The 15,525-nt window shown below is 39.9% G+C and overlaps 1 protein-coding gene across 3 annotated transcripts in view; it reads left to right on the top strand.

Annotated features, from left to right (window-relative positions):
• The window catches only part of EPHB1 (EPH receptor B1), a 409,064-nt gene that overhangs the window by 267,417 nt on the left and 126,122 nt on the right, over nucleotides 1–15,525 (top strand). For all 3 annotated transcript variants that reach the window (XM_077488639.1, XM_077488637.1, XM_077488638.1), the window contains one exon: nucleotides 1,871–2,026. In XM_077488639.1, coding sequence (XP_077344765.1) covers nucleotides 1,871–2,026 — 156 coding nt within the window. The remainder of the gene's footprint in view (nucleotides 1–1,870; nucleotides 2,027–15,525) is intronic.

Genomic DNA, 15,525 nt, shown 5'->3' with positions numbered 1-15,525 from the left:
TTACCACAAACCAAATACGCTATTTAATTCATTTTTAATTATTCAAAGCAAACTCATTCATCCATCGATGTCTCCATGCTTTTAATGAGAAATCACCTTTAAAAACCCCCCCTAGCACAGCCTTTCTCAACCTTTTCAACACAGAGGAACCCTTGAAATAGTTCTCCGGTCTCAAGGAACCCCTGCTAAAAATTAGAAATCTACAACTCATGATACATTAGTGTGATGGTTAGTGAGAGGAATGGTCCTTACACTTGTGATTATTGGGAAGAATTACCTCCTTGCAGATAGCTAAAAAGATCAATGGTGTCAGTGGGAACTTATCCGTGAATCAGAAATTGCCCAATGCTGAAGGAACCCCTAGCAACCTCTGGAGGAACCCTGGTTGAGAATCACTGCCCTAGCATTTCTGGCCGTGGCCATCTTGAGTAAGGGCAGATGTCGCACAGGAGTGTTCAACCTGTGGCCCATGACAACGAGGAATGCTGCCCAACACAAAATAGTAAACTTACTTAAAAATTTAGATTTTTTTGTGGGGGGAGGGGGATTTTTTGTAAAAAAAAAAAGCATTTACACTACTAGCAAACACATGTGGCCAAAGAAAAATTTGTCGCACTTTATTGGACTTTTATAAGTTTTATCTTGCCAAAGAAAAATAATCCCACTCTTCAAAATTGCGCCTTATTCATGTCATCAGTTTTCAGCAGCACCTATATTAGTGAGCATCTATTTTCAAGGATGAAGCACGCAAAGGACAAAATTAGAACCAAAACATCTGATGAGCACCTTGAAAATGTATTGAGAATTGCTACCACGTTCATTGAACCAGATATTGATGCGTTCATTTATCAAAAGCAGTGTCAGACATCTTACTTGTTATATGCTGCCCTCTTTTACTTTTATAATAACAAACTTACAAAAAAATGAAGTTGTATTACTCAGATAAGTACATTATCTATATCAGTGATCTTTAGCTTGTAATCTGCCCGACATTTTCTGTTCATCAGCTATCCTTATTGTTAGTGTTGCCCAAGACCATTCCTTTTCTTTCAATGTGGCCCAGAAAAAAAAAAAAAGTTGGACACCCCTGAAATAGTATTTACTTCCTAGAATCCAATTTTCCTTAGTTCAGGCAGGCAGGCTGGAAAGTGTGCCTAGCCCCTCCCCTCCTGAAGACTCCTAGGGAGTATGACATCATTTGCTTAGGCCTGGAAACCAGGAAGTAACTGAAGAAATGTAAACAAGTACTTTGCTATCAATTTGCCAATGCTAGCATCACAAGTATTAAAAATAGTCAATATTGATTGAGAAAGTGAGGTTCTGCTTTATTATGACATTTTGAAATGTAGTTTTGCATTTTAGCAGCCATGCCTTTTTTTGTCTGTAAGAGATACCAGAGAAGGAAGGTGGATGACAAGAGGCATCTAAAAGGTTGCAGACAGTACAGGTCTGTTCTTTGCATTAGAAGGCTTATTTACTAAGTAGCGTTAACTCGCTGTACATGTTCTAGTGTTGACACAGCCAGTGGAGTGGAAATCAATAGGAACACAAGTAAACATATCACGAGCTCAGTCTGTCAGGCGCACCTGCCTTGATTCTGATACTGTCATTGAATGGAGGGAGCCGGCTGACTGACTTCCTATACATGTTCAGACACAACAGTCTGACTGTTTCTGACCTTCAGGCTTTTGGTCTGAAGGTGGCCATTATTGATAGATGTCAAATACAGTTGGGCAGTCACCGACTTGCTCCTTGTTTCTTCATTCTGCGGAAATGTTCTAAGTCGATGATTTATTTGTTTTAGAAACACAGACGCAGTGGGATTTATACATGAATTAATACAGGTTTTATTTTGTCTGCTTTTCCCCAGCCTGCCCAGCTGGCATGTTTAAAGCCAATCAAGGATTGGGGATTTGTGCTCCATGTCCTGCGAACAGTCGCTCCACGGCGGAGGCCTCTCCCATCTGTATCTGCCGCAATGGCTACTATCGAGCAGATTTTGATCCACCAGAGGCAACGTGCACAAGTAAGTGCTCAGTATTATATAATGATAAGTATGCATATTATAATATGTCTAATGTGTATGTATATTCCCTTTTAGGTATTCAGAATTGGATTTACAATGATAGCAACACTGATTCTGACCCCTTTTTGTTATGAGGGTCATCTGCAGACTAAACTGAAATCAGTTCAGCATTATTATTTTTTGTTTAAATCATACTTACCTAGGTCGATGCAGCATGTGTCCCCCGCTGGCTCCAAGAATGAGAACCAAGTGAACAAAGACCACTGATCGCTCGGTTTTCAGAGATTTGTGAGCAAAGCGCTGGTGAATGTCAGTCAATGGCTCTCTGACCCCCCCGTGCTCACTGGGGTTCTGGGATATGGAGGGGCTTACTCAGGCTCGAAAGGCTGAGCTTGATGCCGATCCAGGGTTGTGGGCGCATCTTGCCCCAGCGTGGCTCTGTGACATCAGCCGACAGCAGGCTTCAGCCCACTGTCTACTGAAAACTGGTCACAGGAGTGCCGAGTGATGCTCGGTAGAAGTACAGCCAAACAAGCTCATTTAAAGCAAACCTGTCATGACAGAACCATGGAGGTTGACGTCTCCTTCTGAAAATGCTAGGTGTACCTGTCATGATAATCCAGGGGTTTAAATACTTTGAGCCTATAACCTAGTGAAACCATACAAGTAGGAGCTTTTTCCTTTTTTTTCTGACTTTTCTGATTAGCGGCCAGACAATTAACAATTTCTGGCCTCGTGCTCTATATTTCACTGTTGGTATATTTGCCATAAATTGCATTCATCTTTTAACGTTTACCTGTGCTCAGAATCAAACCAACCATCCTTGACCTCTCTAACAACCTGTACTTTGATGTACTTCATTCTCAAAGATCCTCAAAGATTGCAGCAAAGACCTTAAAGTCAGGTTTCACTTACATGGGCGCATTTCCCTGTACGGTATAAAAACTGGATGTTTTTTGTTGCCCAGGAGGTCCAGGTGGTGTGTACAGTCTGCTGCTGTCAGCCTGTTAAATCTGAAATATGCTTCGTAAGCACATCTTAGCAGCACTTGCAGTTAGGGTTGTATGCGTACTGCATCAGGTGATGGGTACAGCTAGCTGTCAGCAGCCTTTCAAAATCAATGACAGCCTGAAATATGTTTTGATTGTAGGGTGCTGTAAGCACATCTGAGCAGTATTTAAGTTCTAAGCATATGTCCCAGTATGCATGCGACCCTGACCATGAGTACCAATCAGATGTGCTTAAAGCCGCATACAACCAAAAGGTAATTAAGCTGTCATTGACTTTGAGAGGCTGCTGGCAGCGAGCTGTATGCACCACCTGTGCCTCCCAGATGCTGAAATATGTCTTGTTTTTATGCTGTATGGACAAATGTGCCCATGTACAGACACGTGTGCCCATGCGCATGAGGTTTAGGAGCTTAGAGGCATCTGCTACAGTGCCTTGAAAAAGTATTCATACCCCTTGACATGTTCCACATTTTGTCATGTTACGACCAAAAACGTAAATTTATTTCATTAGGATTTTATGTGATTGCAAACTGTCGGTTAAGCTATGTTAACCACTTTCAGACCGTCGCATGCCGATATACATCCTTACTTTGAGGACGGATATCGGTGTTATGGCAGCAGCTAGCTCCCCGTGTTCGGCCGGCAGTCCGGTACAAGATAAAAGTGGCAGCAGCGGAGGCGATTGGATCCTTCCCATGGCTGTGCATGGAGACAAGTGAGGGGAAGATGGCCCCCACCTGTCTCCATGACACTGCATGGTGGAAGCGACATCAAAACGTAATTTCCGCCCATAGCTCTTAAAGGGCCATTTTTTTTTTTATTAGATTTTAGTGTAAATATGAGATCTGTGGTCTTTTTGGCCCCAGATCTCATATTTAAGAGGTCCTGTCATGTTTTTTTCTATTACAAGGGATGTTTACATTCCTTGTAATAGGAATAAAAGTGACCATTTTTTTTTTAAACAGTGTAAAAAATAAAAATAAAAGGTGAAATAAATAGGAACATTTTTTTTTTTAAATGCGCCCCGTCCCCGCTGAGCTCGCGTGCAGAAGTGAGCGCATACGTGAGTAGCGCCCGCATACGAAAATGGTGTTCAAACCACTCATCAGAGATTTGATGACTAACTGAGGGAGAGATGCAGCAGCTGGGACTTGCTAAAATTTAACTGACTGGAGACATAAGAGAGGTCTTGATGGAGCAATGATTCTTTTTGAAACCTATGAATCTATGAGAGCTACGGAATTGAAATGTTTGTAAGAACGTACCAATGAGAGGACTTGTTTAAATGTCAATGATTGCCTAATAACCCTAGGAGTGGCTCAATTGATTAAATGCTGGAATTACTGGAAACTGCTAAACTGATAGTTGAAACTAGTACTGAGTTTTAAGCTCACTTAAGGACTAAGTATTGATACAGCTTAGTACTGACTGAAAAGGTTATGAACTATGCTATGAACTAAGCTGCAAATTAAGTGATGAACTCTGCGATTTAACTATGCGATAAGTTCGGAGCGATATCTACTGGAGAGTAACTTTCCTTCCTGTGGTGGATAGCAGCTGATTAGATAATTGGGTTAAGCTAATATAGAGCTGAAAAAGCATAAGGACATTCCTTTTTTTTCTTCCCCTCGAATCCTCCCCCCCCTCTGCGTTTTTTTTTTTTTTCTTCGTATCTTCCCGCCTCTCTTACGTTATACAGAGACCGGGAAAGAGGGATGAATGGTACGTTTTTCATAGGTTCTTTATAGGATTTTCATAGGTGCCCCAGCAAAATAAAATACAAAAAAAAAAAAAAATCCACCAAGTTGCAGAATTTTCAATTCCATCTAAACTAGGGGGCCTGAAAGGGTTAAGTGACTGGAGACATAAGAGAGGTCTTGATGGAGCAATGATTTTGTCTGAAAACTATGAATCCAGGAGTGGCTCAATTGATTAAATGCTGGAAGTACTGGAAACTACTAAACTGATAGTTGAAACTAGTACTGAGTTTTAAGCTCACTTAAGGACTAAGTATTGATACAGCTTAGTACTGACTGAAAAGGTTATGAACTATGTTATGAACTAAGCTGCAAATTAAATGATGAACTCTGCGATTTAACTATGCGATAAGCTTGGAGCGATATTTTCTGGAGAGTAACTTTCCATTATGTGGTGGATAGCAGCTGATTAGACAATTGGATCAAGTAGAAATAGAGCTGCAAAAGTATAAGGACATTCCCCTTTTTTTTTTTTTTTGTTCCTTATGCGTTCTCTTTTTTTTTTTTTTTTCCTCTCTCTCTACGTGTGCTCCCGCCCCTCTTACGCTATATAGAGATCGGAAAAAAGGGACGAAGGGTACGTTTTGTTTTTTTTATTGTTCCTTTACAGGATCTTTACAGGTGCCCTAATAAAAAAAAAGAAAAAGAAAGTAAAAAAAAAAATCCATCAAGTCGCAGAATTTTCCATTCTTAAAGCAAAAGTGAAGAGAAGTATTCCATCTAAACTAGGGTGCCCGAGAGGTGAAACGGCAGGATATTCTTCTCTCCCCTTGCCCCTCCATTCAAATCAATAAAAGCAAAGATTGGAACCGAGAGGTACTCCCCTCTATACAGGACAACTATTTTGTCAAACAAGACAAGTGAACAAGATACATGATGAGGGGAAGATCACATAAAACAACAGAATCTAAAACCCCGAGGGAGAGTTTAAATACTAGTGTAACCGCTAGTTCAATACAAAAATACTTGACAACTAAAGAGGGTAACCAAAAAAGCCCAGATGTAGAAAAAAAAACATCCTTGCCAACCAAAAACGCAAAAAAGGAAATGGCTAAGTTAAAAGGAGCCCAAGGAGATAAAACAAGAGAAGAAACACAAACAGAGAGAGAGATGGAAACTTACGAGGGGGACGGGGAAGAACAGCGAAGTATAGCTCAAATGCCCACGAAGATCGAGATGATGGCAATGTTTGAAAGGATGGAAAGTTTAATTAAGAGTGAGATTACAAATGTCCGGATGGATCTGGGCCATTTGCTGCGGAGAGTAGAAGAGGCTGAGGAGAGAACTGAGAAACAAACACAAGAAATCGCAGAATTAAAATCGCAAGTGAAAGCACTGCAAATAAACCAAAGAAATACCTTCTATAAAATGGAAGCACAGGAAAATCAAAATAGACGCCAAAATCTAAGGATAAGAGCCCTCCCAGAGCAAAATGGAGAGAAACTGGAAGAAAAAATAAGGAAAATATTTAACCCCCTACTAGGACGAGAAGAGGACGAGGAGTTAAAGATCGATAGAGTACATAGAATTAGAAAGCCTCTAGGAATGAAGGAGGAGACCCCACGAGATGTCATTGTTAAATTCCATCGGTATACAGATAAGGAGAAAATATGGAGGAACCTCAGAGAGAGACACCCGTTGCAATACGAGCAAACAACTTTGCAAGTATTTGCGGACTTGTCAAGTGAAACATTATCCAGAAGAAGACAATTAAAACCATTACTAGAACATTTAAGACAAGCTAATATTAAATATAGTTGGGGGTTTCCTGCAGCATTGATAGTACATAGGGACGGAAAGACGGTTAGATTGAAATTTCCGGAAGAAGTACAGGACTTTTGTACAGAGTTACAGATTCCAACCATTAGTATACCTAAGCGATCGGAAAGAGAAGAAAGACTAATTGAAGAGGGAATAGGGCAGAGAGCTTAATGTAAGGGGGGGGGGGGGGGTAGGGGGAGAGGGGGGGAGGGGGGGCTGGTGTAATTTATTACAAAAGAAACGAGATGGGAGAGGTAAAGTAAATAAAAGTTAATGTGGGTATGGGTGAAAACGGGAAGAGCCTCCCTGGACTATCTGCTCCCTCCTCTCCCCCCCTATGTCTACCGGGCCTTCAAGGCCGGGGGGGGAGTGGAGGGACACGGAATGCCGGGCTTGGAGCTTCACCCCAAGGGGTGAGGTACATATTCCAGGATGGGGATATATTCTGGATATAGGTACAAGGACCAAAGAGGGGTCTGGGAGGGTTGGGAGGAGGTTGGGAGGGGGGGTGGGAGGGGTGGGGGGAGAAAGAAGACCCGACAGCAGAGAACCTCGTTAAGTGAGAAAAGAGGAGAAACCAGCCTGACTAAAAGCTATGTCTATAGTTAATTGTTTGTCATATAACGTTAGGGGGCTAAATGAATCAGCAAAGCGGTTTAAAATTCTGAAAGAAATAGAACAATATGAAGCGGGTATAGTGTTCTTACAGGAAACCCATCTATCATACGAAAGCAAGATTAGAATATACTCCCCTAGGTTCCCGGTGTGGTTTTATGGAGATTCTTACTCAAGGAACTCAAAAGGGGTAGCTATCGGTATAGGACGGGAGGTATACTATAAAATAGAAGAAAGATTAGTCGACCCGGAGGGTAGATTCCTCTTTCTGAAGGGGAAACTATGGGGAGTAGACTATACCCTCGCTAACATATACTGCCCAAATAGAAGTCCAACGGTTTTTCTGAAAGGAATATTGGAGAAATTATGGGATTTTAAAAGAGGAAGAGTAATTATAGCTGGAGATATGAACTTTTGTATGAATCCGCAAATGGATAGTTCGTCCCGTGTGCAGGGGATTGGGAAGGAGCAGAGGAGAATAATAAAACACAGGCTATATCAGTACCAGCTTATGGATGTGTGGAGAACTATGCACCCAAGGATACGAGACTACTCGTTCTATTCCCCGGTACACGGGACGTACACAAGGATCGACTACTGGTTAGTGGAACATAGGGTTCTGGACGAGGTGATATCCACAGATATAGGAATTAGAACATTGTCTGATCATTCTCCAATATGCCTGAAGATCAAAATCCCAGGATTTCAGAAATCTCCTTTTTCCTGGAAATTGAATAGGGAACTGTTGGACGAGAAGGGAGAGGAAATAATTAGAAAGGAATTGGAGTTTTTTTTTACCACTAATTTAAATGAAGAGAATATGGAAAATATTATTTGGGAGACACATAAAGCTTATATAAGAGGGATATATATTTCACTAGGTACAAATAGGAAGAGAGAAGGTATTAAAAAGAGTAGAGAGTTGAGGGAGGAAATCCATGGATTAGAGCAAGAACATAAAAAGGCAAATGGCAGGGAAAGTGGACAGGTAGTGGACCTATTACATAAACTGGCTATGAAAAGAGAGGAACTCGGGGAATTAATGGAACAGGAAATGAGGACGATATATAATAGGATTAATAAAGAGAGATATTATAGCGGCATTAAAAATAGTAAGATCTTAGCAAAGATATTGAGGAAAAAAAGATCGAAGAATTATATAGAGAAAATATTAAATAAAGAGGGAGAGTCGGTCTATAAAACTAAGGAAATAGCAGAAGTTTTTAGAGAATATTATGGGCAGTTATATTCCGTGAGAAAAAAAGAGACAGAAAAGCAAGAGATGAAGAGAAGGGGAAAAATCAAAGACTATATATTTCAAGCAAATATCCCTAGAATACCGGGGGAATTGGCGCAGGAATTGGAGAATCCAATCTCAGTCCAAGAAGTAATACAGGCAATAAAAGAGACCAAAGGAGGAAAGAGTCCAGGGCCTGATGGCTATACAATAGAATATCTAAAAAAGTTTGGAGACATACTAGCCCCAATTTTATGTGCATATTATAAGGGACTAGGTACAAAATATGGACTGAGCGAGGAGGCCTCCACTGCGACAATCTCCACGATATTGAAAGAGGGAAAAGAGAATACAATATGCTCAAACTATAGACCGATCTCACTACTCAATACGGACATTAAATTGTTCGCAAAAATATTGGCCGCTAGAATAAAGAAGTTAATGCCTAGCTTAGTCCATGCAGATCAGGTGGGATTCATTGAGGGGCGAGAAGGAAAAGATAATGGAGTAAGGTCAATATTACTGCTTCAGAGGATGAAGGAGAGTAGAATCCCCAGTCTACTCCTATCAATAGATGCTGAGAAAGCTTTTGACCGAGTAGACTGGGGATTCATGATGGGTACCCTAAGGGGAATGGGGTTTGGTCCCAAAATTTTGAAGTGGATAAAGGCACTATATAACAGCCCCAAGGCAGTGGTAAGAGTTAATGGGGTACTATCAACAGCCTTCAGAATGAACAATGGGACTAGACAGGGGTGTCCGCTGTCCCCCCTATTGTTCGTTCTGGCATTGGAGCCACTCCTGGAGACGATAAGGAGAAACCCAGATATAAAGGGGGTTGAGATAGAGGGGGAAATACATAAGACAGCCGCATTCGCGGATGATATTCTGTTTTATGTATCCAGCCCACGAATCTCCATGCCAAACTTGTTAAAGGCTTTACAGGAATACGGAGAATTATCTAACTTTAAAATCAACCCAAGCAAGTCAGAAATCTTAAACGTAAATATAAATCCGAGAGAAGAACTTGACATTAAGAGAGAATTCCCATTTCTATGGCAAAAGGAAATTAAATATTTAGGGATTAAACTGACTGCATCAATAGAAAAAATTTACCTAATAAACTATATCCCCCTTCTAGAAGAATTGAGAGAAGAAATAAGGAGAATGAGAACAAAGCCCCTGTCATGGTTAGGAAGAATTAATGCCTTAAAAATGATTATTCAACCTAAAATCCTTTATAAATTTCAGCTATTACCAATATATATCCCCCCCCTATATTTTAAAATGATAAATTCTTTAATTTCCAAATTTATCTGGAACAACAAGAAACCTAGAATCCCACTGAAGACTTTGCAAAAGGGAAAAGACGAGGGGGGTCTGAATGTCCCAGACTTTAGAAAATATTACGAAGCAGCAGTGTTAACACGGGTGGTGGAATGGGCAAAATTAGAAAGTAAAAAAAGATGGGGAAAAATAGAACACAGTTTATCAGGCACAAATTTAGGTAGAGAAATCTGGACTCCTTTAAAATATAGATCACTAGGGAAGACAACACCTTTGGTCACAAAAAATGTGTTTAGAGTATGGGAGGGAATACACAAACATAATAAGTGGAAATATAATTCCCCTTTAATTTATTTAAAAGATAATGATTTTTTTTGCACCTGGTAAAAGTACAATAGGAGGGAAATGGATAAAACAAGATAATATGCAATTACGACACATAATTAAAGAGGGGAAATTGAAAACACTAGCAATATTACAGAAAGAAAATGATTGGATGGATTTGAATGAGTGGCGATACCTGCAGCTTAGACATTTCGTCTCAAGACTACCACAACCGCTTAGAGATGGAGAAAATTTGACTGCCTTGGAGCGGATATGTGAGGGGAAATCCCCAAGAGCAGGTATTGCCCAGCTTTATAAGGTCTTGAGACGGGAATGTGAAGCGGAGGTACCAACTTTCATTCAAAAATGGGAAGAAGAGATAGGAGCACGGGGTGAAAACCAAAATATAGAAAAAATATTGAAGATGGTGCACAGATCCACGGAAAATAGTAAGATGATAGAAACAAATTATAAAATTTTAGTAAGATGGTATAGGACCCCAGATATAATGGCAAAGTACCAGGAGGGACAATCTGGGAAATGTTGGAGGAATTGTGGACAAACGGGAAGTTTGGCCCATATATGGTGGGATTGTCCCAAGATTAAAGAATATTGGAGAGAAATAATAAGATATATAGAAGTAATAGCTAAAATACAGTTACCTGAGAACCCATGGTTATGCCTATTCCATGCAGTAGATACCCCAATTAAGGAGTATAGGAATTCCCTCACAAGCTCATTAATAAACGTGGCAAAAAGCCTGATTCCGAAAAAATGGAAAGAAATAGAAGCACCCAAAGTAAAGGAATGGCTAGGAAAAGTTGAGGAAATGTATAGTATTGAAGGGCTGGGAATGGAGGAAGAAAGAGAAAGAAAGAGATTCCATGTGAAATGGAAATACTGGAAAATCTTTAGACAATCTATGATTTTTAACGAGGTAATGGGTCGGTAGGGGTGGGGAGAGGGGTGGGAGGGAAATATTTTAGAAGAACTCGAGAAGTAAAGAAAGAAAACCAGGATAATGTGAAAAATTTAAGGGCATGAATGTATTTTGGTCCTATGGCTTTCTTTTATAATACTTGATTATGTTTTGTACGCAACTTAAATGAAAAATTTAAATAAAGAATAAAAAAAAAAAACAAACCACTCATGTGAGGTATCGCCACGATCGGTAGAGCGAGAGCAATAATTCTAGACCTTCTCTGTAACGCAAAACTTACAACCTGTAGAATTTTTTAAATGTCGTCTGTGGGTATTTTTAAGGGTAAAAGTTTGAGTGGGCGCAATTTTGAAGCATGACATGTTGGGTATTAAATAAAAAAAAAAAATTGGGCTAACTTTACTGTTGTCTTATTTTTTAATTCAAACAGGTGTATTTTTTTTGAAAAAAGCATTTGTAAGACCGTTGTGCAAATACGGTGTGACTGAAAGTATTGAAACACAGACTACAATAATATACCTTATAATACAATAGTAGAATATATATATATTATTATATAACATGTTTTTATAAATGGCATTGTCTTCTATGTTTGTATAAAGTATGATTAAAAGATAAGATAAGATGATGGCACAAGGTAATATGTAAAATTTTACTATTAGGTGTTTTTATTCCTGGATAATATTGTATAGTGTAATGTGGTTGATAATAGAAATGCTATAAAAAAATGTTTCCATTGGACATTTAACGTACTGAGTATCCTCATTGTCCAATAAGAAGGTGGAAGGATGCTTGGCTTAAAATTTGAAATTTGCATTTAACTTTAGCTGTCTATTCTCCTAGGGCTTTCAACAACAAAGCCTCCACATTTTGTATTATTTTCCTTATAAACTCAGTTTGAAGTGCCGGGGCTTATGACAGGTTTACTTTAGAGATCGACATAGCCTGATCTTCCAATGCTTGAGTAAGATCTATAACAGTGGTGTCCAAGAAAAAAGAGCATGGGCTAGAAATCTATGCACAATTTGAGTGGTGGACCACATTCAATTTTTTGTTGAATTACAACAAAACAAAAATTACAATAAAAATTAGGAAAGTGTATGATTATGAAGCAAAGGTAAATTTATAGTATTTAATTAGCTTTCCTGGTAACTGTAACTTACTGATGCTAGTCTTTGCAGGCGCTTGTCCCTATTCCCCAAACAGAATGTATGCTCAAGAATAATAGCTTTACTGCGTTCTTCCAGGGTAATTATAGAGACAATTGGCAATGCAGTATCTACAAGAACATGGACTAATAAAGTTTGACAAATGCTGCAAGAACAAAGTGAGGCTGTTGTCCTTGTAAATGCATAATGTGCGCAATAGTCTATATAGTTGATGGACTTGGAGGGACACCTGACATCAAGCTTACCATGCATGTAAATCGCCTGGCCTCAACTTTAGAATCAGTAATCCAATGTCTCAAAAGCAGTTTCAGGGCTTTTTACTTTTGACATCTAACAATATTTGATTAATTAAATGTAATTACCTTTTATTAACAACCTCAAGGTCATAAAAGAAGGTACCATGGGCCGTCAGTTGGACAGTCTCAACATATAGAATTTTAACAAGTGGTGCATTTTAACCTTGTCTTGGTGCTGCATTTCCAATCATTGCTTATAGTATATAAGAACTTGTATGTGTTTCTGATAAATCATGTCTACATTCTGTAACCAGATTAGCTTTTCTCAAAACTTTCTTTTCAGGTTGCTAAAACAAAACCGGGGTAAGAGAAATTGTTCTTGCATATGTAGTGGTCCACGATGAAATACATTTAGTGTCACCCTGGAAGCCTCTACTGACCTCGTTTTATTGCTTTGTACAATTATCAGCAAAAAGGAATTCACAAATATACTATCTCAAATAACACCAGAGCCATCTTTTCTGCTTCCATCCCAAAAGAGTATGCCACTGCGTTCATTTAATATTAATAGTATTATTATTACTTGAGGTGTTAGGAAAGCTCAGTGCTGGTTAACCCTGATGATGCTGGATATTCCTAAGTTGTCATGCTGGTCACAATAAGCTGTGCCTTCTGGGTCCAGACAGACTGATATTTATATACTGTATTTGGTCACAGATTTTTGAGCTAAACTTTGAGTAGCAGCCTAGATATTGTCAATTGTTTGTTGGTACAACTAGCTTATCCAAACAGGGCTAGAGAATACCCTCAATTTGTATATGCAAATTCTGACTTTCAGAAATTTGCCAAGTGTTCCAATTCTTACACAGCAATGTCTCGGCTCCTCAAAGTTTGTTCAGGTACAGTGAATGGCATTATATTGAGTGTGTGTGTGTGTGTGTGTGTGTGTGTGTGTGGTGGGGGGGATGCATCTACTGCCAACTGTCAAACATTGGAGCAATTTGGGGTACCCTGTAGATGTATTAAGGAGATGGCTGTACCAACATGCATCAAGTGGTCTCTGGGATGCTACTGTTGGGTGCTTGCATTAGCCTTAGCCCTTGTACACACGGTCGGACATTCCGATGGAAAATGTCCGATCGGACCGTGTTGTCGGATAATCCGACTGTGTGTGGGCTCCATCGGACTGTTTCCGTCGGAATATCCGACCGACAAAGTTTTAGAGCTGGGCTATAAAACTTTGCGACAACATGATCCATTCGGACTTTGTCCAATTGTGTGTACAGAATTCCGATCGGACAAAGTGCCACACATGCTCAGATCAAATTCCTAGACTAAAGCTATTGGCTACTAGCCTCAACGTAGTCCCGTCGTAACTAAATAACGTCATCACGTTACGTACGATCGGATTTACCGACAGCTTTGTCCAACCATGTGTATGCAACACCAGTTTCGGACAAAATCCGACGGATTTTGTTGTCGGAATGTCCGACCATGTGTACAAGGACTTAGACTAAATACAGGTTCTTATTATATGTTCCAAGTGGCACTGTTAGTTTGTACTTATATTAGTAGCATTATTTACATGTGCAAGATCTGAATAACAACTGCAAATGTTTGGAACAAGTTTTTCTATGGTTTCCTGGATCACAGGGGCTGCTATCCGATTGGATGCTGGCACTCCATGTTACACTAGGTGGCCATCTTGGGTCAGGCAAGGTCTATTTAAAACTCTGGCTCCCAGGCTTGGTGCAGAATTTGCATATCGCTAGAGTAGGGGCAGGTCATCCATCTGGCAGGGAAAGTGCTTACTGGCAAGCTGCAGGATCCTTGTGTATTGGAATGAACCCTTGTCCTCACCATTCTGACATCATAGACTGCCATTTGTTGGGCTGTAGTGTGCTTTACTGGTCTGTGTTTTTTTATTTTTTGTTAAAGAATTTTTTATTGAAATGTTTGTAAAATACAGAATACAAATAAACAGAAAAAGAGTCTTGAGTAAGTATTTAAATCAACAAACAGTAATATATTTCAGTAAGACTTGGACAGTCCATGTTTCCCATACCTTCTCAAATCTGTCACAACTTAAGGAATTGATGGCCATCATGTGCTCGAGAGTGTCGTTTTGCTGGACCATGGCTTTAAGGTCAGAGATGTTGATGGGGTCGGTTGACTTCCAATTGCGGAGTATTAGAGGGTGAGCTGCTATTAGAACATTCGTGACTACTACTCTGAAGGCACTTGGATAGGAAGCAATACCAATATGTAGGATTGCTAGGGCAGGGTTGGGGAGAGAGATAATCCCAGTGAGGGAGGCAATAAGTTGGAATACTTGCTTCCCAAAGCTAGTCAGGGCTGACCTTTAGGGTTGATTGGATTGGAGGGGAAAAACAGCAATGTCCCAGGGCCTCCAGAGATCACTCATGAGGAAAGTCTTCCATGGGTGCAATGGCTGACTGCAAATCTAGCAAGATTGGACCATTCATTCCCTTAAACCAAAATTTGATTGTTTCTATCCTGACTGCCCAATAATAATCCTGGATATATACCAATCCTGCCCCACCAACAGACTTATGTAGTGTTAAGTTTAAACTAGGGCACCTGTCTTTTTTACCCTTTCATAGAAATGTCCTTTGTTGACCTGACAGGGATTTCAAGTATGAAACGGGGATGGGTAGTGTTCTGAAAATATAGAGGATTGGAGGCAGTATAGTCATTTTGTATGCCACTAGCCTCCATGACCACGAGAGCTTATGTTTTAAGATGTTGTTTAGCTGAGCCTCTAGTTTACAGAGTAGGGGTTTAGAGTTGGATGAGGCAAGGGAGGAGGAGGTGGGCATTAAAGTCACACCCAGGTAGGGGATCCCCTTCGGACTCCACGTATAAAGTAGGGTAGATTGGAGCATCTGTTTGGTTTTAACTTGGACGCCTAGGTCCAGGATAAGCGATTTAGTATAATTTACTTTGTAGTAGGAAATTATGCTAAATTGAGATATGATCTGAGGGGCCTGTGGGAGAGAGGTATTCGATTTGGTTAGAAGAAGTATAACATCATCAGTGGATGGCTTCTGTGAGCAGTTCTATTACCAAGTTAAAAATGGTAGGGGAGATGGGGCATCCCTGTTGGGTCCCATTGGAAATGGTAAACTGTTTGGATAAGAGG

This window comes from Lithobates pipiens, unplaced genomic scaffold (assembly GCF_037356315.1).
Source record: "Lithobates pipiens isolate NorthernLeopardFrog02 unplaced genomic scaffold, aLitPip1_a1.2 Scaffold_18, whole genome shotgun sequence".
Lineage (NCBI taxonomy): Eukaryota > Metazoa > Chordata > Amphibia > Anura > Ranidae > Lithobates > Lithobates pipiens.
The sequence above is the reverse complement of the archived record's forward strand: the minus strand, read 5'-3'. Positions and strand labels throughout refer to the sequence as shown.